Source organism: Alexandromys fortis, unplaced genomic scaffold (genome assembly GCF_014885135.2).
Source record: "Alexandromys fortis isolate MF-2015 unplaced genomic scaffold, M_Fortis_MF-2015_v1.1 scaffold_82, whole genome shotgun sequence".
NCBI classification, from domain to species: domain Eukaryota; kingdom Metazoa; phylum Chordata; class Mammalia; order Rodentia; family Cricetidae; genus Alexandromys; species Alexandromys fortis.
Window position 1 is genome coordinate 3,834,596 of NW_026067963.1, and position 25,387 is coordinate 3,859,982.

At 42.2% G+C, this 25,387-nt stretch overlaps 1 protein-coding gene across 1 annotated transcript in view; it reads right to left on the bottom strand.

The window, feature by feature from the left end:
- The window catches only part of Ccdc175 (coiled-coil domain containing 175), a 43,572-nt gene extending 22,226 nt beyond the window's left edge, over positions 1-21,346 (bottom strand). Inside the window, exons 1-8 of the mRNA XM_050153577.1 lie at positions 21,187-21,346; positions 18,407-18,492; positions 16,842-16,953; positions 12,271-12,406; positions 9,861-10,089; positions 8,073-8,195; positions 6,451-6,560; positions 1,614-1,695 (exon numbers count right to left, since the gene is read on the bottom strand). Of these exons, the coding sequence (XP_050009534.1) occupies positions 1,614-1,695; positions 6,451-6,560; positions 8,073-8,195; positions 9,861-10,089; positions 12,271-12,406; positions 16,842-16,953; positions 18,407-18,492; positions 21,187-21,346 (1,038 nt within the window). The remainder of the gene's footprint in view (positions 1-1,613; positions 1,696-6,450; positions 6,561-8,072; positions 8,196-9,860; positions 10,090-12,270; positions 12,407-16,841; positions 16,954-18,406; positions 18,493-21,186) is intronic.
- Between the last annotated feature and the right edge of the window lie 4,041 nt (positions 21,347-25,387).

Consider the following 25,387-nt stretch of genomic DNA (forward strand, 5'->3'; position numbering starts at 1 on the left):
GATCTCACAGCATAGACACATACACAAATTCCAGATGGTTTGTAGACTTAAATGTGAAAGGTCTAGAAAATAATGGCAGAGAATATTCTCGTGATATAGGCTACAAAACAAAATTAACCAAAAAATAAAAAGATATACTGTTATCATTAAAATTAATGAATTATATTCATCAGAAATTATATATATAATGCACAGTTATTTGATGTTCTGTATATGGCATTTTATAACAAACAGGCTAGATTAGTAATGTATCGAAAGGCCAAAGAAATGCTTGCCATAACACTATTCACAATAGCCAAGGTACACAGTCAACCCTAAGTGTCTCTCAAAGGAAAGCTAGTGACAGCTGGCATTCATTAAAACACTATTCGGCCTTTATGCAGGAGAAAATCCTGTTGTTGATAAAAACATGAATGGGGCGATGTGTTAAGCAAAATAATATAGACATAGTAAATATTGCATGGTCACATTTACATATGGAATATAAAAATATTGACTATATAGAAGCAAGAATTAAAAAATGTGGCAACCAGGACCTAATATAAGTGGCGAAAGACCTGGGAGACATTGAAAGGGGAGACCCCTCCCACATTCTCTAAACATTTTTGCAGGCGCTTATGGAGTAATCAGTGTGGTTAGATTTGCTTCTGGAACTCGCCGAAAGGGTAGATTTTATACCTTTGCTGATTTGGAGCAAGACAGAAAGAGAAGCTATAAGAAGAGGATACTTCTGCTAAGGGTGAACTGTAGGACTCGTGAGAATATGGACCAGAGACATTTCTGCTTCAGTGCCAATAGTTAGAAACATCTCAGCCATTTGTGCGTATGCATAAATGAATAGACCCTATGATCTATACTGCTCTACAGTATAACACTTGCCATTCAATAACATATTGTGAGCAATGCTAATTAATACTCAACTAATTCCCTTCTGTTAGATCTAATTCGAATTTCCCACTCTTCAATTTTTACTACCCCACTGAATGCTTCATCGAATATCTCATGGCTAAATTTTGATTTCTATTCATGGTTACTTATTTTTTTCAATTTCTTTTGAATTAAGTTTAGAAAATGTCTAGATTGACTTTTTCCATAAGGGTAAATTTGGTGTAAATTTTTAAAAATCAAAATAAAAGCAAAACTTGGGGGAAAATGTAATAGAAAAAGAAAAATAGATTAAAAAGAAGCAAAATAAAATGTCTAGAGCGTTCTCCTGGTGATAAATCCAACTCAAATACTTTTTTTTCTTTTTTTTCAAATACTTTTAAATAACGTTAATGTTATTAAACGTAGAATGATTGTCAAGCTTTACAGATACCATATAACAGCATGATTGTTGTATTTCCCTAAGGAATATTCATGTCCATTAAACATAATTATTCCTGATATAAAACTATCAAATGAAAAGTAAGCAAACTGGATCTGATTCATTTCACACGGACAATCTTTGTTGTTAGAACTTGGGTAGGAGCTAAGCTGAATTAGTTGCTATGAATTTTCATAGTGTTCTATGAAAATCCTACTTTTGAAATGTTCACCATTTATTGGACACTTAATACATTAACTAAAAAGTAAGAATGTAATTGTCAGCTAAGTCATTTCTGCCGCCCTACCTGCTGTATCTTATTCAAGTACCCAGTCTTCTTCAAAGTAGATGTACCATCCAGGACTTCCCTGTGAGACTGAAAAAATGACCTTATGAACACAGAAAAGAAAACCCATGAATGTTAGAACATGTTTTCCCACAAAGCCACACTTACTTATGACATCTTAAATTTTTTGGCCCCATCCATGTAAAACCTATTTTTTTATTTATTACTCTATGTTTTTACTCTGCTGAATTAATGAATGAATGTACCATTTGCTTATTCATGTATTTGAGAAGAAATTATTGAACACTTGCAATGTGCAAGATTTGTTCTCGGTACTAGGGACTCAAAATAATTCAAATCCTTACTCTTATGGAAATCAAATCTAGTGAGTGGTCAGAATAAAATGACATACAAAAATTAAACTGTATTTCAGGTAGTGTTAAATGTTCCAAGGAATGCAAACTAGGGTAAGGCTATTAAGGCCCTGAGAACAAGAATGCTCAAGTGGTTTAGGATGATCTCTACAGGGCTGACCCACGAGAGGGAGCCAACCGCATACAGATCTAAAAGGCTTTAGGAAGGATAAAACCCCGATATTAGAGCTAGACTGGTATTGTTAAGATGGAAGGATGACCTGTCCTGAGGGGGGGGGCATGGTGTTTAGATCATGTGGGGTTCGAAAGGTCAGGCAAAATTTCATGTTTGAGTCTGAAGGGAACCAGGAAGGAATGCAGAGGAGCAACCATGAATTACCCGTGCTTTGTAAAGAGGACTCATGTCTTTGTGGAAAAAGACAAAAATGGAGGAAGAACCACGCTGGAAGTGATAACCACAGTCTAATCAGGCAGGGGTGATAGTCACAAGTGGCTCTACATAGGTGTATTCAGGTGTCATAGTTTGAATAGGAATAACCCCCGTAGACACATATATTTGAGTGCTTGGTTGTTAGGGAGTAGCACTACTCAACATGGATTAAGAGGTGTGGCCTTATTAGGGGAAGTGTGTCACTGGGGGTGGGCTTTGGGGTTTCAAATGCTCAAGCCAGGCCCGATGTCTTTCTCTTCCTGCTGCCTATGGATCCAGATTAGAACTCTCAAGCTACTTCTCCAGGACTGTGTCTGACCTCATGGTGCTGTGCTTTCCACGATGACGACAATGGACTAGACCTCTGAACTGTAAGCAATCCTCAGTTAAATGCTTTACTTTATGAGAATGGCTGTGGTCATGGCGTCTCTTCACAGCTACAGAACATCCACTCAGCCAACAGGATAGAGTTTGGAGGTATGGAAGAAGAGGAGGTTTGTTTAGCACTGAAGTTGTGTTGTAGGCAGTAGTGAGGAAGGCCCGAATTCCAGGTGACTTCTAGGCTTTTGGCATGAGAAACAAAGCACCTGGTTGGGTCACATTCAATGATACAGACAACTTCAGGAAGAGTTGTTTCAGACTTGAGGGAGGGGGCAGATCAAGAGCTCTGTTTAGGATATTCTCCAAATGAGCTTTAATTGGCAATTTGACCCAGCCTGAAGTCACCTGAGAAGAAGCCTCAACCAAGGAATTGCTTAGAGCAGATTGGCTTGTGAGCTTGTCTGTGGGAGGTTGTTTTACGTATTAATTGATGTGGGAGAACCCAGCCCACCATGGCAGCACCATCACTAAGTAAGTGATCCTGGGCTGTATGAAAAAGAGCTATCCAGAGAGCAGACTTTTCCCTGTTCCCTGTTGTACTTCTTTGGTTGTGAGTGTGTTCTCTGGGTGGAGGTAATAGTGTTTGGAACAGCAGGCAGTCCAGACTTCAGGCTCCTGCTGTGACTTCCTCAATGACGGACTGTGACCTGGAAGTGTAAAATGATATAAAGCCTTTCTTCCCTGTCTTAGCTTAGTCAGTGTTCCATCTGTGAAGGGAAACCATGACCATGGCAACTCTTATGAAGGAAAACATTTCATGGGAGCTTGCGTTCAGTGTCAGAGGTGTGGTCCCATCATCATGGTGGGGAGCATGATGGTATGTAGGCAGACACAGTGCTGGAGGAGTAGCTGAGACTTTTACATTGGGATCTGCAGGCAGCAGGAAGAGAGAGACCCTGGGCTTAGAATGGGCTTTTAGAAAACTCAAAACCCACCCCCGACTGACACACTTCCTCCAACAAGGCCACACCTCCAAATCAAATAGCATCACTGTGTAGTGACCAAGTATTCAAATATATGAGTCTATGGGGGCCATTCTTGTTTAAACCACCACACTTCCCAAAGTTTCTTCTAGTTGCTGTGATTTCTCACAGGAACGGGAAGGGAACTGAGCCAGGCAGGTTATATGTGACAAACCCAGCCGAGACCTGCCCAGGTAGAGAAGCTGAGCAGTTAGCAGACTGCAGTGAGAGCCCGGGGAAGAGATCAGGGCTGGCTGGCTGCATTTAGATGTCTTCAGAGTATAGAAATTATTTAAAACTAAGAAACAGGATAAAGTCACAATCGAGAGCATGAACAGAGGTCAGTGAAGAACTGAGAACGACACAGTTCCTAACCAGAATGCAGCTGAGGAAAGCTGAGAGGAGAGGTCCTCTCCAGCAATGAGTGTGCCAATTGGTTGTCTCTTGTCAAAACTGTAATCCCTAAAAACACACATACAAGTAGGATTCTATGGACTAGATCTTATTCTATGGACTAGATTTTATTAGGTATATGCATATATTTACATAGACACATACATATATGCACACAATAACAATTAGTGAAAAAAGGCTATAAATTTTTGTCTTATTTGTTTTTCCAGACAGGGTTTCTCTATAGCTTTGGAGACTGTCCTGGAACTTACTCTATAAATCAGGCTGGCCTCAAACTCACAGGGATCTGCCTGCCTCTGCCTCCCAAGTGCTGGGATTAAAGACGTGTATCACCACTGCCCAGCTTGGTCATGAATTTTAAGAAGAGGTGGCAGAGATTTATGGAAGGGTGTAGAGGAAGAAAAGGAAAGAGGGAAATGTAATTACATTATAATCTCAAAAATAAAAAGGAAATAATCCATATCTTCTACGTTTTTGACAGTTTGTTTTCCTTAGAAGAACTAATGAATTGAAACTATTGTATCACTGGTTTCCCCCTAAGCTTTAATTATAGTATTAACTGAACTTTCCTGTTTTAAACATTTTATATCTAATATAAAGATTTGTTCTCATCAATGCAACCATGATGGGAAATTAGAACTGTATTCTACTCGTCTTGTTTTAGACGATGCAATTTTAATGACAAAGCATTAAAATACATGTATAAATGATTCTATCTTAAAGTTAATTGTCTTTCAGGAATCTGCTAGAACCATATTTTATCTCCCTATATGTCAGTGAAACACTGGGGTGGCCATTGGAAGCCACATTGCAAGATCCCAGACTGGTCCAGGAAGCAATGTTGTACCACATACATTCTGATGGGAACAGAGTCTGCCGGTCAGTTGTGACTGATATGCTAGACTTGTCACAGGCCATTTCAGAAGTTTTGGCATGGCCATACATTTTCATGCCCTCACCAAGGAGAGAGAACTGGGTACAGGCAAAGACAGAAGGATGAAACACTATAGTGATATTTTATTTTTGTTTTATAAATAGAGCTTGCCAGAAGACCCAAAGGTGAAAGTAAGCCACCAGAGGCCAGGCAGTGGTATCACACACCTTTAATCCCAGGGTTTGGGAGACAGAAGCAGATGGATCTCTCTGTGTTCAAGGCCACCCTGGACTACCCAGGATCGTTGCAATCCAGGTGGTGGCGGCTCACACCTTTCATCCCAGAACTAGGGTCACACTCCTTTAATCCCAGCACTAGAGAGGAGCGTAAGGTGGGATGAGACAGGAAATCTTACTCTTTCAGTCTGAGAATCTTTTAGAAGGAAGAGCTCTCTAGTGGCTTGGCTGCTTTGCTCTTCCGATCTTCAGATTGAACTCCAGTTTCTGTCTCTGGGTTTTTATTATTCGCACTACACAACATTTTCTTCAAAGGAAGCAGACTGTGATCTTTTAGATGAATGGAAGACTTTCTTCAGGTTCTGAATACAGTTCCTCATGTAAGAATGATTTTTTTTTTTTTTTGCCCAAGGCTTCCCTGTGTTTTCTCAGTAAAGGATGCAAGACTCCTCGACTAAGTGTAAGGCACATGTTAACATGTAGCTGGGCGTGTTACAGTCTCATGCTGTGCCCCATCAATGCCCTTCCCGTATTCCTGTTTTGTTAGTTTAGACTGAGGAACTGAAGTAAGGATAATGCATTCCAAAGAGTTCCTTTCTTTGGCAAGTGTCTGCATCACCTGCAATCCCCACCTCCCCACACCACAGATCATCTGAAATCTGACTAAGTGGGGTGGTGAGCCTACAAAGCAATTGCATGGATTTGGATAAACCAAATATAGTTCCCATTTAATATTAGCGATGTTTCTGAGCATGAACGTGTCTTATTAGTTGTTACCCTTGAACCTTGACTGGTCTTCCAAAGATGCCTGACTTAAAGACTCTGTCTCCCGGGTATGAGGAGACTGTAGAGTCTTTAAGGGACAGGGTCCATTACAGGTGAAAGGTCACTGCACAGATCCTTGATTGGGACTGCGGGCCATAGTCTCTATTTTCCATCTTTTCTGCTTCCTATGTTCTAAGTGTGCTCTCTGCGTCCCGCATTATTCTCACATTTTACAGTCTATACATGGCATGGGACAGAGAGGCCGCATGAGCACCGTCTGTAACCTCTACAACTGTGGACCAAAGGACGCTTTTCTCTTCATAGATGGCTTACACCAGGTGTTTTGTTAAGGTGATAAAAACAAACAAGCAAACAACTCGGCATCCCGCAGGGCCCCGGGAAAAATAAAGTGTCTCACTTACAGCTTCTCCTCCAGACTTGTGCAAACTCTCTTCATGTCTTCTACCTTTCTCTCCCATATGCTTAATGATTCCTGCAGCCGGGACATCCCTAAATTGTGGTCACTAAGCATCTAGTGAAAAGTCAACAAAAATATGACAGCCAGTCATCAGCGCATGACTCACAAGTGCAGTTCAGGTTCTCTGAGGAGTTTGTGCATCATCCAAGCAAGGTTTATGATAGGGCCCCCCTTTAGTAAAAAAAAAAAAAAATCATTTTTATGATCCTTTTAAAATTCAATTTGGCAAAAGAAAAAGGCAATTCTGAAACAACCAGAAAACACAAAATTTGTTGAAGTAGATAACTAAAAACAGTAGTGAGAAAATGCATGTGTGTGTATGTGTGTGTATGTGTGTGTATGTGTGTGTATGTGTGTGTGTGTGTACATATCCCCTCCAATAAATTCATCTCTATCCAAGATGAAACAGAATGAGCCATTTTTTAGGTGACTGATGTGTTATCACTTTGGGGAGAGATGCTAATTTAGTAACTTCCTAGAAAGTTACCCAACAGGCTGAAAGATATTCAAAGAGGCTTCTCTCTCTAGAGTACCACACAACTGACTATAGGAGCATAGCTCCAGAGTCAACAGACGTTCTAGAAGAGCCATCAAAGTGAGAACCCTGATCAGTTCACCGGGGTTTGGCCTACTGTTCAGTGCCCAAGTCCACATTTTCCAGTTTGGGTTTCATGAATCTTACATGCCAGCCAAACTGATGGACCTAATATTCATTGTCTCTAGCCCTCAGCCACACCTGCCTGAAGAATCACATTCCATTCTTTTTCTGCCAATGTTTCCAGTGTGGCCTGGCCAGAGAAGTGTCTAAATCGAAGATTCCATGGGCCTGCTAGTCTGTACTTTCCTGTGGCCTCAGTCTATGCTTTGGGAATCGCCACAAAAACCCACTGTACCAGGCAGTATTATACATTAGTGGTTCCAGCTTTAAGTTCAGGTGGAAATGACGTGGTTCGGGGCTGGCAGGGGGTGCAGCAGGTTCTGGGTTGAGATTATTACAGCTGCCAAACTTGGAGTGCTTCCTCCTACTTTAGGAGGCTCAAAGTGGAGGTCTGAGCTTGGCCACAGAGAGGACACAGTGCTGAGCGGGGTGACTTTCTTCAGCCTAGTCTGACCTCTGCGTGTTGGGCATCTAAAGGCAGATAATGGTCTCTTCAAACATATACATGTGAGAGGAGGGTTTTCTTTTTACCAGGGCTGCAAAAATTAGATACCATAATGGACATAGCATCATTAAGGTTGGCATGTGCGCCTCACGTAACATATGATGGAACCATGGACGCATTTCTGGCAGAAAAGTGTGCTGTTTCCCTGTGACAGCTGCGCTGTGTGGTTTTGCATGTGCTCTCCAATACGCTACAGACCCAGTCACTCAACTAATGGTGGCAAAAGAATAGCAGGGGTTAATACATATTTAGCTAGTTCTACATGCAGTTTTAAAGAAAGCATCAGGAACTGTTAACTTGCCATCGGTATCCTCTCAGGCCAACAGAAGATGAATTAAATAAACTTAAAAAAAAAACAGGTATGCTTAGATTGAGCTAAAGGAAGGTGTTTGTTTTTTCTTACCACTGTGCTGGTAGTAACCGTTTGCTTCATTCTTATTATTCTGTTTTGCAACCTGGTCAATTCTTTCTTCTTACTGTACGTCTCTTTTCTCCTGGCTTCACAGCTTTGCTTAAACTCTTTCATCTACAGCGACAACAGCAAGCCAATTACAGAGCTGATTAACACACCAGAGCTGAGAAAGGTCTTTCCGTTTGTCAACCCAATTCATGCTTCATTTAAAAGCACCATTTTTCCATTTAGGTAAATTATCAATTTAAAAGAAAATGAAATAAAATAACCAGGGTTTGCTTATTCCCTAGTGTAAAGACAAGCCCGTGAATCTTACTGGTCAAACTTTAGTTACACATGGTTGACCTGGTACACTTATAGGAGCTGTATGGCAATGACCACTGGTGAGGAAGGATAAAAGCATCTTGCCACTGTAGGGACTTGCCGCAACATCACAGCCGTGGGTACCACACTACTGTGCATTAAGCAGATAAGGGGAATGAAGGGAGCAATGACTTCTCTAGAAACCCCAGTTCACACTACCTTAAAAAAGAAAAAGTCAACTAAAGGTGGAGGATGTGAAGTCCCTAGAGAGAGGGCAATCTATAATCTTGGACAGTTCTTTTGTTTTTTTTTTTTTTTTTTTTTTTCCCAAATCAAACATCTGGTCACATGTCATACTCTAGGGAAATGAGTGACGCTTATTAAAATCAAACCTGATTGTCAGCAAACTGAATGATCAAGAACGAGGTAATACTGAGCAGAGAGGCGTAAGAAAGCGTACTGAGTGACACTTATGGAAGCTTATGCCCTTTTTTCAGTGTTATCTACTTTGAATGAATGTGACCCCAAGCAGTATCACTTTGAATGAATGTGACCCCAAGCAGTATCTATGCACCAGAGTATGCATACACATGAGTGAAACTTGTTGATAGATACATTTTGTTGAAACTTAGGAAAAAACCCACAAAACTCAAAAAGTAATGTAGTAAATTAACCTTCCTTCTTCCCTTCCGATTTCATGTTGCATCGTTTAAGCTCAAGTGTGACTTCCTGTGTGAAGGTGGAAACAGGCAGCCCAGGGTGAAAATGGAGGAAGTCCCCAAGCTTCCGCCCATTCCCACTTTGGGAAGGACACAGCCAAAGCACTGCAGAAGCTCCCACCTTAGGTGCAGCTCCTTTATAGAAAGGAAGAATGGAGACGGCTCTACCTTTTCCAGTGCAACCAAGGCACAGTGAGAAGTAAAAGAACCCTAAGCAGCTGGGCAGTGACCTCGCTAAACACAGCACAGCCCATCAGCACCTGGGCAGAAGAGGCAGGTGGTGGCCACCTCCGTGTCTGACCTCATACTACAGTTTGACTTTTGCGCACTGGGGTCTGGTAACCCATCTGAAGGCTACTCCTGTCTCAGGCTGCTGCAGCTGGAATAGCAGGCATTGAAGGTATTCTGCCCGACTCCTGCGTTCTGTGTATACAGAAGTGGAACTAGATAAAATGGTGGCAAGTCCCTCATCTCTACGTAGGCATGGGACCACTACAGAGAATTCTGGCCTGTATTCTGTTCTATGAACTGAATGTGCACAACTGTGAATGTCTCTTCCTGGAGGCCCCCCAAAGAAGCAAGAAAGCAAGTAAATACAACCACGAGCTTCTCACCCCACTGCTGGGTAGTAGTTTCCAGAAGACAATCACAGTGTACCTTACCAGCTAGCCCGCAGGACAGATAAACAGAAAATCCCATCGCCTACCTTAGACTCAAGACAACTCTAAATTCAAAAAGAATAAGCCCTATCCGTTACCTGGGCAGCTAACCCATTTTTCTTCTCAAAATACTCCACTTTATGCCTTTCCATTAACTCATTTGTCTCCCGCAGACATTGCTTTTGCAGTGAAGTCTCTTCTCTCTCAAAGTTTATCCTGGTGTAGGTGTTGTTTATGTAAATGGTAGCTGTGGCTTTCTCTTCCAGGGTTTGGTTGAGCATCAGGACAAACTTGGCATGCTGCTTTGCCAGCTCTGCTTGCTTTACCCTGGAAGGAGAGAATGACCCACTGTAGACAAGGCTGGCGTTCAGGGAAGGAAGGAATGTGGATAATCCGATGCCAATCTTACCTTCTAACTGCTCTTGTGCTTTAAATTTAAACTTGATTGGCATATAAGGAAACAGAACAAGTTTGCCACTTTTTTAGTCGCTGCTAAAACGTCAGTCCCCCGGCTCCACCTGACCCTACCCATCTCCATGTGCCAGGATATTAGAGGATATTTTGGCCTTAAGAATAAGATGATTCAAAAGTCATTTTGAATGAGTGAATGGAATCTGGCTGTGAGTGCTTGGAGTCAGGCCATTCAGTCAAAGAAACATGCATTCTGTTGTATGTCTATTTGCCCTGGTGGAGTGGGCCCAAGAGAAATCTAGCCTTCCTCTGGACAGAACCTATGGGGAGGTGAGGCTGCAACCAACTCTACTGCTCAGACGACAGTTGAGACCTGATTCTCCTCTTGTCTCCCAGATCTGAGCACAAAATGTGTCATGTGTCTCACAGATGCACTGGGGACCACCTCTCCCTGAGGAAGACCTGAATTCTGGGAGGAAACATCTGGCACAGAGACAGCGAAGAAGAGGTTGAAAGAAGGAATAATTAATGTCCTTTCTCTGTTTCACTCTTAAAGAAAAAAGCTCTTGCAATATAAAGTCCTTTCCTAACATTTAGTGTCCAGGTTAGAGAATTTTGGTGGGGGGAAGGGTACTTGAAACCTCAGGAAATTTATTGGTCAGAGGCCAAACATCACAAAAGATAAATAAAAACAGCCTGCGTGGGAGATGTGGTGACAAAGTGAATCAGTGGGTGTTCTGTGGGTTGAGCATGGGAAAGCTAGAGAGGGAATCAGTCCAAGGATGGCAGCTCTTCAGGGAAGAAACCAAATCAACCAAAAAACTATCTGTGGTGCTGCTGGCGGTGGTGCTTTGAGAAACAGGCACACACAGGCAGGATGCAGGCCTATGGAAAACACATCCCAAAGCCTCCATAGTGAGAGGACCTGAACAATACATCTTCCTTTGAAAAGTAGAAGAGCAGGCGGTGATTGTAGCTTTATAGTCCTGTCTCATCAATCCACCAACCTCTATTTGGACCTTCTCTTTCCCTCAAGATTTATCTCCAGCAGAGTGTTTCCCATCGTGATGGAACTGCAGGATGAGCGTTACCTGGAAGCTATTAGAAATACTGATCTTTATCCCCACCCTGCTACCAGCTAGGCCTACCAAATCCCAGAAGTCTCTGTGTTAACAAGCCCCCTCAGGATCCTGATCCTTACTCAAATCCCAAAACCATGGGAGCAGAAAGGGGTGACGTCGCTTGGTGTATATGGCTGCATGTTTTATTTCTGGTTGTTGGTTTAGAAGTAGTCTGGTTTATAGCTATCTCTGGAAATGGTGGCTAGCACAGTCCATGCTTAAAATGCTTTGTGAATCCTTAGTAGGAGCTAGACTAATTAGTATTCCTCAATATGTAATTATGAGCCTCATTTATAACATATCTCCCAGGGCAAGTGTTCTGAGGACCTAGTTTGGAAAGCAAGCCCGTGGGCTTTGAGATCATACCCGTCCCTGTGCACCAACTTCTATGCTATAATGGGGTCCCTTGAACATTTCTTAATATGGAATGCCAGCATGCTGATAGTTATGTTTGAGCCTTGCAAATTTGCTCACAGTGATGAGTTATTCTTCAAACCTTTTTATTGTTTTCTCCTTTTAGAATATATCTTCCTCTTATGGGCTAGGTTGGGTCAGGAGTTCTGAATCCTGTTTTACAGAAAATGAGACCCATGGGATGAAGTGTTGGCTCAAGGCAACAGCTCAGGAATAAAGAAAGGGTGCCGGGAGATCCCATTATAGGCAGTTACATACATGGTCTCATTAACTCTGTGTAAACCCTCGAACTAACTTCACCTGTCAGTAGATTATAGGCAAGATTGAAGACCTTTAAGGAACTGAACTGGATGAAGCAGAATTGGATTGATATACACTTGTATTTCCAACAAGAGGGATTGCCTTGGAGCAGGGCGGGGTTGCAAAATTAATTCTGTAAGAGCAGAAACTGAAAACACTGTAAGCTTCGACCTTGGGAGGTGCCTCGGAAGGAAGCATCTAGTTCATCTAGTTCGCCAACGAGCATTCCAGTCTCTCGAACACTGACAGGAGAAATACCTACCCCAGAGCTTCATTCACTTCCTCCAGATCAAGGATTTCCTTCTTTAGACACTCTACTTTGTTATCCATCCTTCCTATCTTGATTCTCATTTGATTTAGCTCGAAAATGTTGAGTCTGCGAGCATCTCTGACACATTCTTAAAAGCAAGTGAAAAAAAAAAACGACCGTCATTCCAGGGCGAGCCACAGTGATGCTTTTCCTACCCTAAGAGAACTGTCTTTCACTGAAATAGTCCCTTCATCATGATTCTGCACCAGACCCTCTATACTTAGCCATCTGGACCATCTCAGTCGGGTGTAGCCAGCTTCTGTGCTCTGAAAAGTTTCACAGGGCAGAGTCTGACAGCAACTGACTCCCACTAGCCCCGCACTATTAGCTCCTACCAAGGACATCCTGCTGACTGTCCGTGACCATGCATGTGTGGTCAGAAGTCCAGGAGGAGGGACAGACATGGAAACATGGGTGAAAGGAAGCAGGGCATGAGTGCTGCTTTCCTCCTTCCCAACCGTGGATGCTACTGAGAAGGAGCTTTATTGGAGCAAGCATGCTCTCATTACTAATTGCGGCTAGTTGCAGCTGATGTTGTAATGCACTCCATGTTGTCTCTCCCTTCTCTGCTGTCTTGGTTCTGTATCCCACCCTCCTCTTCAGATTATGTACCCTAAAACTATAATGGTATGAAAGCCATTACCTCAAGACTCTCTTTTTGTGAGAACCCAGTGCAATTATGGGAGTCTTTAGAGTAGTGGTTCTCAACCTGTGGGTCACGACCCCTACCAGGGTGGCTTATCAGATATTTACATCACAATTCATAACGGTAGCAGATATACAGTTATAAATCAACAATGAAAATAACTTATGGTTTGAGGCTCACCACAACCTGAGGAGCTATATTAAAGGGTCACAGCTCCAGGAAGGTTGAGAATCCTTTAGAGGATTATCCAGCATGTTGACCAAGAATGTCAACACACTTCTACACGACGACTTCCCCAGCAACTAGCTACTGCCCCCCCTATCTTTTTTTCTAGGTCACTAATTAACGTCTCCAACTTTGTGTCTCAGATACACATCTTTATCACTAGGGAATCCTATTCATGTGCAGGCTCTGCTGCCAAACAGCATGTCTGGGAGGTGTCTGGAGATTCTGACCATTCTAACAAGTCTGCCCTTGGTGCTCCTGATACCGACAGAAAGCCAATTAAACTTTCCCAGTTACGCATACGGCCTGTATCAAGGACCCTACAGGCTAATGTGATGTGCAGCTTGCCCGCTGACATATTTTTTTTTTCTGCTTATAGAAACGTAACCCGATCTGGAAAATAAAGAAAAACAACCGAAGAAAATAAACCAGAGACATTTTTCTAAGTCTCCCTCGGGTGGAGATTCGGAGTAGTCTGTTTCTTTTTTTCCTGTGTGCAGGCGTCATTGCGCTTTCCTTCTCGGCTGATGCAACGCTGAGCATACTGCTTGGTTATGTAACCTACAGTACCAGTTAGGACACAACTGGAGGTCAGAACTCTCAGAAATCCAACAGCAAAAGTTTCTTTAAGAGTGCTACGAACTAGCCAGGCAGTGGTACTTGTCTTTGGACAAATAAATACATAAATGAATAAAATTGCTACTAGCTACAACCAAAGATGAAAGCGTGGGAAGTGGGGAAGTGGCGGCTTCAGCTTTCCCCACTTACTAGAAAAAGCTGTGCTCTATGGGATGGCAAAGAGATGCATGCAACTTTCCGGAAACCTCTCCGGAGTGCTAGAGGACTTCACACAGACGGAGCTGCTCAAGGAAATCAAGGGAAGCCCTCCTCCACTCAGTTGTGTCTCTGTTTGGCACTACCATGAAGCTGCTCAAAAGGGTTCTTTCTGGGTGTTGGGGATGCGTTGGGTATTGAAGGCTACGGGTCCTTGTAGGGCTGAGGTTTGCCACTATCACATACAGTGGAGGGGTCTGCCAAGCTGAACACTGGAACCGAAACACAAAACCTCTTCCTTCTCTCTCACACTTCCCAGTGTCCTCTGCTGCCAAAGCTGAGAAGCAGTCTGTTAGCAAGGGATGGGGGAGGGGATGTTGGCTAGGCTTTTTTTTTTTTTTTTTTTTTTTCAACTTGACACAAGCTAGAGTTATCCAAAAGAATGGAACCTCAATTTGAAATATGCCTCCATAAGATCCAGCTATAGGGAATTTNTTTTTTTTTTTTTTTTTTTTTTTCAACTTGACACAAGCTAGAGTTATCCAAAAGAAGGGAACCTTGAGTGAGAAAATGACTCCATAAGATCCAAATGTAGGGCATTTTCTAATTAGTGATTGACCGAGGAGGGCCCAGCTCATTGTGGGTGGTGACATCTCTGGGCTGGTGGTCCTGGATTCTATGAGAAAACAGGCTGAGCAAGTCATGGTGGGCAAACCAGTAAGCAACAGCTCTCCACGATCTCTGAATCAGCTCCTGTCTCTAGGTTCCTGCCCTGCTTGAGTTCCTGCCCTCACTGCTTTTAATGAGAAAGACCTGTAAGGTTCAGCTCCCTTATTGTCAATCAGACATTAAAATAGGGCTTGAGAACTGAGAGTCGGTTAGTGGATAATTGGCACATCTATCTTTAAAATAGATGTTTCATGCCAAGTGGATGGCCCATGCCTATAATCTCAGCCCTAGGGAAAGTAGAACCTGAACTGAATGAAACCCTGTTTTCAAACTAACAAATACAGTCAAAGCTAAAAATCAAAATATAAACAAACAAAATATTTTCTTATTTAAATTGATCTTTCAAGGTGGGCTTCTTGGGAAACAGATTCTAAGGTTTGAGTGTAGAAAATGTGTTAATATTTTTAGGAGTATCTCCGGTGGGGTGAAGGTGGCAAGACTACAGAGGGGAAGTCAAACTGTGAAGACAGTTGAGTTGGTCTATGCTGACATAAGGGAGCCATACTGGCTGGTCACTGAACAATCTCTGGCCCAGGGAGGGGGTGTCACATGTGTGTGGGGGAGTGCTCTCTTTGCTCCAGGTGATTATTAGAGAGGAATTCAGTCATGAGTCTTGACTGATTTTTCTTGCAGCTGGAAAAATAAAGTTGGATCCTGGCCTGACACCACAAATTTAACTAAATGATTCCGAGAGATAAATGTAAGAGCTAATAGTTTAAATTTTTTAGGGACTGGAAATACATCTTGTCAATGAGATGTTTCTCTAGCATGTGTGGGAGACCATGGGTCCAGTGCAACAAAATACGAATCAAAACATTTAAGAGATACTCTCAGAGGAAAAGATGGGTTAAGGTCAGTTTTTAAAACTCCATTTATTTCTTTTTATTTATGTGTATGTGAGTAAGCCTGTGTGAGTTTCTGGGAACTTTGTAAATGCGTGGTGCCATGGAGGCCAGAAGAGGGCGTCAGAGGCTCTGGAACTGAAGCTGTGGATGGTAGTGAGCTGCCATGTGGGAGCTAGGAACCGAACCCAGGTCCTCTGCAAGAGCAGCAAGTGATCTTAATTACTGAGCCATCTTTCCAGGCTCAGTTAAAATCTTTATGTCATCAGATTTGGGAATGATTTTTTTTTGATACAACACCCAAAGCATAGCCAACCAAAGAAAAAATAGACAAGTTAGACCAGCAGATTATAACCTTATATCAATGCTCACCATCAACGGAGGTTAAAGGCGAGCTCTGGAGTAGGAGCGGGTATTTGCAAATGTTATTTCTAGTAAGAGGTTAACATTGAGAGTAATAAAAACTCCACAACCCAACAATGACAACTATAACCACTATAAGGACAAAGGGCCTGGGCAAACAACAAGCACAGGAAAAGACATTCAAAGTCACGAATCGTTGGGAAAAATTCAAATTAAAACCACAATGAGAGTCTAATTAATGCGGGATAGAATAGGTCTCACTAAAACAAACAAAAGCATAAAAGAGCAAGTGTTGGCAAGGATGGGGAGGAAATGAAGCCCTGTGCATTGCTGGTGGCTACACACGATGGCTGGCTTGTAACAGCTGCATGTGGAGTTACCATGCAATCCCCTGATTCCATTTCTTGATACAGAGCCAAGAGAGTTAAAAGCAGAGCTCACCTGTGCAGTCGGACACAGGTCATAAACATCATTATTCACAACAGCCAAAAGTCAAAGGAAGCTCACAAAACATAAGCAAAGCCTGGTGGGTACATACCAGGGAATGTGGTTCAACCTAAAAAGGAAGGATATCCCAACACGTGCTCCCATCCATTAAGTGAAGTAAGCCGATCACAACAAGACTACTCACGTCAAGTACTTAGAGTCACCAGCTCCATAGAAACAAAATGAGGACACCCACGGTGCCTAACTTATGTGGGTAGCTATCTATCAGAAATGGACTGAGCCATCTCTTAGTCAATTTAGCAGCAAAATTATGTAAATTAAATTTCTATAGAGTATATTGTGCCACTTAAAAATAAAATGGGGACTTGCTGCCGATTACAATATTCACACCAGGTAATCTTCCTATGGGTGCTTATATAAGCACAACTATTAAACCTTTTTTTCCAAAGCCCTTGGGGTTCTCTTTGCCTGTGATTGACACTGACGGCCAGAAGTACCTTCCAGCTCCCTGTTGATGCTGTTGGGCACAGTCTCCAGCAGAAAATAGAGTCTGCTCAGCTCTATACTTTCAATTTCCAGAAGCTCGACTGTCTCTTTTCTCATTTCTTCCTGAAAAAAAAAACTGCATTGTTAAAAAAATAATGCATCAAAATAATGTCTATTTCCTAAGAAAGGGTCTGTCTGTTTGCGGGGTTGAAAGGCCATTTCCACCAGACCTCTCCCGCTGCTGGTTTTATGTGGCAGATGACGACTTACAAGCAGATTTTAATCCGCCACTGTCGAGTTATCTTTTAGTTTTTGCTGGTTTTCTTTTACTCAGAACGCTTTCCTTCTGGGCACCTGTTTCTTAAATCCAGCTCCAATTCATTTAAATGGAAAGAGTCCAGCAAGAAGGGAAAAACTAAGGCCACTCACTAAAAATCAAATTTCCCTATAAATACTCATGTGGGAATAAAGAGAGCAATGCTTTTCCCCTTTAAAATATATGTATGTATCCATGTACATGTGTACACCATGTATCGTGTATACCATGTATATATATCTGGTGCCAGTGGAGGTCAAAAAAGAGCCCTGGATCCTGGAACTGGAGTCACGTACTACAATGTGGGTGCTGGGAACCAACCCTGGGTGCTCTTAACTGCTGAGCGTCTCTCCAGCCCCCAGACTTTTTCATATCTATAAGTCTAAACAGTCTTGAGAATGATGATTCATTTGCTTGCTTTAGGTACAAATGTATTTAAAGGAGGAGAAACACTCAAAGATCATCTTTTACGTAGATAAAGACATAGCTATTTTGTAACCCGAGAAACTTCTGTCACATTTACTAACTGAAAGTCAGATTGTATAATTGCATACTCTAGCACGTGTAGTAGAGGGGCCTGCCGGCCTGCACACTGGAACCTAAGAAGAAATTCTTCCTTTTGATCATAATTTCCCAGAGCTCAGTGTCACGTCGGCTGTAGGGGAAAGGGTATGGTGGGTGGTGGTGTGTTAGCTAGTTTTATGTCAACTTGGTACAAGCTAGAGTTATCTGAAAGGAGGAAACCTCAGTTGAGAAAATGCCTTCATAAGATCAGGCTGAAGGACATTTTCTTACTAGTGTATTGTTTCTGCAAAAAATAGAATTCAATGCGGGTATCACCTGTACTCTGAAAGTAAGAGAATTAATTGTGAATATTTAAAGGTAGTGGAGTTGATGGTGGCTTTTATTTTTATTTTTACTTCTGCTGATTTATTTTGTAAATTTTCTAGGAAGAACATGTATTACATTCATAGATATTGGTTATTTTTTAAAATAGAGGGATTTATGTCTGCTACTTGAAAGATGTGAAGACTCAGGTATTAAGTGGAAGGGGACTAGATTCCTTAATTAGGCACAGTGAAAATCTTGACTTCTATACAAACCATATTTAATAATTTATACTAATTAAATATTAATATTTAATATTTAAATATATCTCTGTTCACATATTTATGCACCTTGAGTAGAGTCACACATAAATTAAGGGTTAATGAAGGTATAAGTGAAAGTCTGAAAAATATCTTAAAGATAATACAGTACCAGTTTTTTGACAGCAACAATAATGTTCTTAAGGAAGGTTTTAACTTCTTCATTGCAAGTGAAATAGTCACCTTGCAGAGATTTTTCTGGAAAACAAAAGATTAGGATATTAAGATATCTTAAGGGATTTGTTCCAATCCTACTTGATTCAGTCTTTATGATCTGGTTCAAATGCTGAACCTTATGCTATTTGAATGTCTATTGAACATTATGAATTTCCTTTGAATATGTTTCCTATTGCATAGTATCCTAACTTAGATATATGTTTTATTATCTTTAAGGAAAATCGCCCACTAAATTCATCTTTGTAGATATATCTTATGACAGGAAGAGATTTCAAATAGATGAGATATCAATAAGCATTTACAAATGAGAAAAAGATCAGGTTCTGTAATACAGGTTTAAAGGGTTTCATATCACGCACACACACATACATATGTGTATATATATAAAGCAAAATTATGTTGTGTCAGAAGTACACACCAAATCACTTTAGTGATTACACACCCTCATGTCACGTACTTCTGTACAAAACTGCAAACTGCAGATGAGATTCCACATCTGTCACTGGGGAGGTGTGACAGTGTTTCCATTCCCCCTTTGTTCACTGGTATACTCAAAGAGCTTTCCTTTTCCCACAGCCTCGGCAAATAGGGAGCTCTAAGAAGAGAACACAAGTAGTCATTTTCCTCTCTCGGTAGAGTGAACTGTAGCATCTGCCCTCAGTTCCAGGGAAGCTGGACTCTCCTGCAGAACTCCACGCCATATAGTCAGATGTGTTAAAGAGGCAAGAGTGCACTACAGTCCTTTCTTTGGTCTTCATGGAGTAAGTGACCACATACCTGTTATTGCTTTAGAATATTCTGGAGACTTATACACTTTCTAACTAAACTCAGAGCAAGAAATATTTACGTTACTTTAGATAAAGTTTATTTATAGAAAATTTTAGTTGTTGCTCAGACTGGTCTCCAGCTTGCTGTGTAGCCCGGGACGACCCCGACCTTCCGATCTTGTTGTCTTCACCCTCACAGGTGCTGGGATTCCCACACCCAGGTATAAGAAGTGTTAATCAAGTTTCTTCCTAAGAAAAAGATCCTGGGATGCCGTGACAGGCTGTCTTCCTGACATGGCCACTGCACCTCCAAGCTCACTGCAGCTATGATCCCCTATACAAGACCTGCACAAGGTGGAGTCAGTAAGGTCAGTCAGTATTTTCTACGTGTAACTCTAGTTGAGCTCAGTGGGAGGAGGAGAAGTAGCAAAGAGGCAGAGAGGAAGTTTGGTGTAGGAGGAGTGGGCGAGAGGAAGGAGGGACGGCTATGCTCGAGATTCTATGTAAGTGTGTACACAATTATCAAGGAAAAAACAGAAAATTTCTCGAGTCTCCAGACATTATTAGCAGATGAAAAGTATTTGTGCATGATTAATAGGGTTGAATGGACACTCTGATCTAGAGATTAGCACAAGGAGAACTCAAGGTTCAAGTTCTAACAATGACCTTTGGCTACACGGGGGCAATTGGTATCATTGATTATTATTTTTTTTTGTGTGTGTGGAAATACCTCTGCTTTTCCATGGAGAAGTGGAAAATTAAACTCAGTCCTCTAAGAAGGTGAAAGGGAAATCACTTAAACTGCAAGCCATCACAGAAATGCTTGTTCTGAAGCAGTTCAATGGCCATAGTCAAACAATTAGATGGTTTGCTCTTAACGCCTTTTGCTCCCAACTAGAAATGCCTTTTGGGGACTAACATATTGATAATTCTAACTGAATAAGCATCTTATTAGTTACTTTTGAATGGCTGTGGTCAAAATGCCTAATGGAAACAGCTTAGGGAAGGAGTTTTTAATTTTTGCTCAGGGTTTAGAGGACTCCAGTCCATTATGGTGGGGAAGGCACCGCAGATCACTGCAGCCAGTGTGTAGGAAAGCTGTTCCTTGGAAGCAGAGGGCAAGCAGCAACCCGGGGCTTGTTAAGACCTTCAAAGTCCACTCCAAGCCCGGTGGTGGTGTTGTTGGTGGCGGCGCATGCCTTTAATGCCAGCACTTGGGAGGCAGAGGCAGGAAGATCTCTGTGAATTCGGGGCCAGCCTGGTCTACAAGTGCTAGTTCCAGCACAGGCTCCAAAGCCACAGAGAAACCTGGTATCGACAAAACAAAAAACAAAACAAAGAAGCAAAACAAAACAAAACCAAAAAACGAAGGCCACTCCCATCCTGCTCAGTGACAGACTTCTCTCCGCTGAACCCCGCCCTCTAAAGCGTTCCCAGCCTCCTACAAACAGCCCCACTAGCCAAGAAACAAGTGTCCGTATTATGATCCCGTGATAGACAGATCAGAGCCAAAGCGTGCCACGTGTGTTAGCCTGTCACACACACAAGATCATTTTTGATCCAAGTCTCCCAAACACTGTCTTTTATCTAATTTTCCTTCTTAAGCATTCCTTCTTCTACGCGTCTTTAAAGTCTCCAGTTTCCCACGGTAAAGGGTGGGGGTGGGGTGGAGAGAAAAACGCAGGAAAGAAAGGAGAGAGGAGCGGGCTGAAGTGGAAATCAGATACTCTGGTCCAGGTGGATGGCTGGGGACACCCAATGGTGTCCTAGGAAGAATTCATCCTTCACCCTACAGCGCTTGAGCAGGTGCGCTGAACACTTAATCCCTCCTGGTATCTCAACTGTTGTGGTTTCAGGAGAAGAACGCCTGCCCAGGCTCCTGTCAAGCGCCAAGCGGGCCACCATCTCCTAGGAGGACATGACTCCTGGTGTCTCTAGAACTTCTCACCCACAACTAAGAGCTGCTCTAACGCGGCGGCCGCTACGGACGAGCCCAGAGTGGCGGGGAAGCTGCATATCTCCAGGGAGAGGCTGGTGGCGACGGAGGCCGGCTGCTTTACTTTCTTGCTGATAAACCCCTTGTCCGGGGTCCAGGAGCGCAGGGCCATCTTGCTGGGATTAGAGCCGGCGAAGTCAGAGGAACACGGTTGCCAGGGGCAACGATGACGCTAACGTCTCCGGGCGCCCCCTTGTGGCCCCCACCGGTGGTAGGCATCTCCTTTGGTTCTCTACCACCAGAGCCTAAGTGATTCTGGTTAAATGACTGATTCTTCAGCTTTTGGCCGTGTTACATTTCTGACACTTTCCTTACACACTGCATCTGGGAACAACAAGAACCACGTTTGAACGCCTCGGGCCTCTCCATTTAGTAGCACTCTTAACCTACTCGGTGACTTCATGTGGCAGTCTTTTTATTCGGAGGAGGAAACTGAGGCATGGGTGATTAAGTGAATTTCCGAGGCCACAGGAAGACAACACTGGGCCCATTGAATACTGCACTAGGTTTTTACCCTCCCAGGACTGTTTTATGAACACATTTTGCCTTGAACCATAGTTCTTTTTATCCTTATGTGAACTATTTGATGACAGGGACACGTGACTGATCAGGCGCGGTGTTGAGTGTGGTCAGCTCTGCCTGTCTAGAGACAAGCAAGATGGTTTAAGCGCCCTTCCTAAGGTTTCTTTGCAGGTGTTGGAACTGAAGTCGTACTGACTGTAATCTTTAGCTGTCAACTATGTGGTGCTTTATGTTTCGGATCCTGTTCTGAATACGTTCCCTCCAGGGACCCATTTAACCATTGTTAGCCTTTGGAGTGGGTATCTGGACCCACTTTCTAGGGGAGGACCCTGGGTCTGCCTTCTGCCATCATGTTACCACATCCAGAGAAGGCCTCTAGCCGAATCACTTCGAGAATCTAGATATTCTTCATCCAGGAGAGTCTTATCCTGACTCTGGGCACTGTCTTGGGTCCTCTCCTTTTGCTAGATTTAGTCTAATTATATTTAGATCAGTTCTTGCCTCTGTATTATTCCCTCTTTGATGGATACAAGAAGGCCGGTTTCCCAAACTCTCTTGTGATCTTGGCTTTCTGGGTAAGTTCAACCAATAGGAGACGCTAGGCAGAGGTTAGGAGGCGGGAAAGCCATTCTGTTTCTGTTTAGAGGGAGAGTGTTTCCAGGCTTGAAGGACCTCAGGTGGGCAGGTTTGGAACCTGAGAGCTTGAAGGGGATGATTGCAGAACTCCAGCAGTTTCCTGATGCTCAGTAGAAAATATGGGGACCTGAGTACCACACAGGGTCGTGGTGGTGGGCGTGTGAGGACCACACAGGGTCGTGGTGGTGGGCATGTGAGTACCACACAGGGTCGTGGTGGTAACTCCACCATTTCAAAGGAACTTTCAAGTTTTTTAAAATATTTATTTATTATGTATACAATATTCTGTCTGTGTATATGCCTGCAGGCCAGAAGAGGGCACCAGACCTCATTACAGATGGTTGTGAGCCACCATGTGGTTGCTGGGAATTGAACTCAGGACCTCTGGAAGAGCAGGCAATGCTCTTAACCTCTGAGCCATCTCTCCAGCCCCGGAACTTTCAATTTTGAACTAGAAATCTGGACAAACAACATGAAACGTGTCCTAGAAACACAACAAAAGTTTTTTTTTACCCACATTACTATTCAAATAAAAATAGTGCACTCATCTTTACATTGTATAATTGAGGATCAAAAGAATAATAATTTAAAGAGTTGGTACTGAGAATGTGAATTTCTATACCTTAACAGGAGAACAACTTAGAACATTGTATGAGGAGTCAGCATATAACACATAACATATCATAGAATGGTTCTGTGTGCGTGCATGTGTGTGTGTGCTTGTGTGTGCGAGCGAGTGCTCAATCCTTTGTATAGTTTTCAAAGGTCAGTGTTGGGTGTTTTCCTCAGGAGCTCTCCGTTTTACATTTTGAGGCAGGGTCCCTCACTGAAGGTGGAACTAGCCCATTTGACTAGACTAGCTAGCCAGCAAGCCACAGAGAAAGTCCTGCCTCCCCGCTTTCCCAGTTCCGGGAACTTAGGGAAACACTGCTATGCCAAGCTTTTACGTGAACACTGGGAACATAAACTTGGGGCTTTGTGCTATGTGGTAAGGATTATATCAACTGAGCCTTCTCTTCAGCCCAAATAATGGTTCTTAAAGAAACCAACCACGACTGTGTTCAAGGACATACTATGAACTTGCTAGTTGCCATTTTATTTTATTAAAAATTTTTAGTTAGTATACAAAATGTGACATTTTCACACACATCATTATGCATACATGATAATATAGGTATAAAGTTCTATTTTAAGCAATAAAAATTGTATATAGTCCACTGTGTATGTGTGCACTGGGATCATTTTTAAGCAACCTTCGGGACATCCATGCAGTGGGACAACCTAAGAAGTGAGTCATTAAGTGGTTTAGGGCGTGGCTCCTGTCTGATGAATTTAAATAAGCTCTACCACCTACACGTGGAGTGTATCTTCGGACTGGTGGCCTCTATTCATGTCACTCATGGCTCGAAAGGAGTGGAAGCAATAATAGCTCTTAATTTATAGGATTGTTGGAAAGACTATCCAAACTATTACTAATCCTTATGAAATGCCAAAAATTATATGGTTAATCAATACTGTAAATATTAGAAGGAATGCTATCAATTTGCATGCACATACCTACAGAAACACTTGAGAGAGGCGGGCATGTTCATTGTTTTCATCATAACGATCATCTCAGTGTTTATGGCAGAACTGACCTCACTGGAGCTTTGGCTCACTGTAGCTTACTGTACATCACTTATCCCTGGCTAAAACTCTAAACTCTGTATGTTGGTATTTCTTGATGATACTGTGTCTGTCTCAGCACGGTCTTATAAAACAGTTCTAAGTGCACGAGATGCTCCAGAGACACAATGCATTAGTCAACTGATTTAAAAGGAAGAGGGGCTGATTTCATTCCTAGATTTGGGCCCATGGTTGATTGACTGTTGACATGTAGTCTGCAGTAAGACAGAGAACCAGAGGGTGGTTCCAGGATCTTTTTCAAGGGTACACCTCAGTGACCTAACTTCCTTTTGCTGAGCTCTACCTGTTAAGGGTTCCAGCATCTCTAGTAGCATCATAGGCTGAAGACCAAGATTTCAGAATGTGTGACATTTCAGATCCGGGATGTAGTGCCTCAATATCCTTCCCCTCATATGTTAGAATCCAGTAAGCGAGGTGCATGGAGCTACGGATGACGTGATAGGAAAAAGAACCATTTGGGGTTTCGGAAGTTGTAAAGCAAAGAAATACTTCTTTTCATGAAAATTTCATTTTATTTATTTATTTATTTATTTATTTATTTATTTATTTATTTATGATTTCTGTCTCTTCCCCACTGCCGCCTCCCCTTTCCCTCCCCCTCCCCCNTGTCCTTGGCTTCTCATCAGCCCTCATTGTTCGCCATGATCAGAGAGTCCGGTTTTATCCCATGCTTTTTCAGTCACAGTCCAGCTGGCCTTGGTGAGCTCCCAATAGATCAGCCCCATTGTCTTAGTGGGTGGGTGCACCCCTCGTGGGAGGACACACTTCTTAAGCCTCTACAAACACCAACCAACTGTGTACCAAGTATTAAAAATGCTTCAAAATTTTGAGGAGCATTACATTCAAATCATTACAGCATATAAGTACATTATCCTTATAATATCAAATTAACATTATTATTTGTAAAACATTTTAATTTTTACACTTCAAATAGTTTAAGCTCTGCAATAAGACTACATATTGCTTTAACATAAAATCCTAACAATTACATTGTTCATTTAGTCTTCAACAAAATTTATTTTCAGAATCAGTCAGTCATAATAATATACATACAGTTGGATACATTCAAAATATTTATTTCATAGTCTAATCCTGGATCAAAATATGTTATAGATATTGCAATAGCAACTTAGCTGTAATACTTTATGCCAACAGTGCAATGGAAGTACCATATAAACTTTATTCCACTTTCATAAGAATGGAAGTTAAAAAAGACATCACTTTTTTTTGTGTTGTATTCTCAGTTAACAAATTTTCATGTAGTAACTGAGCACCACCAAAAAAAAAAAAATAGCATTGCTTAACATGG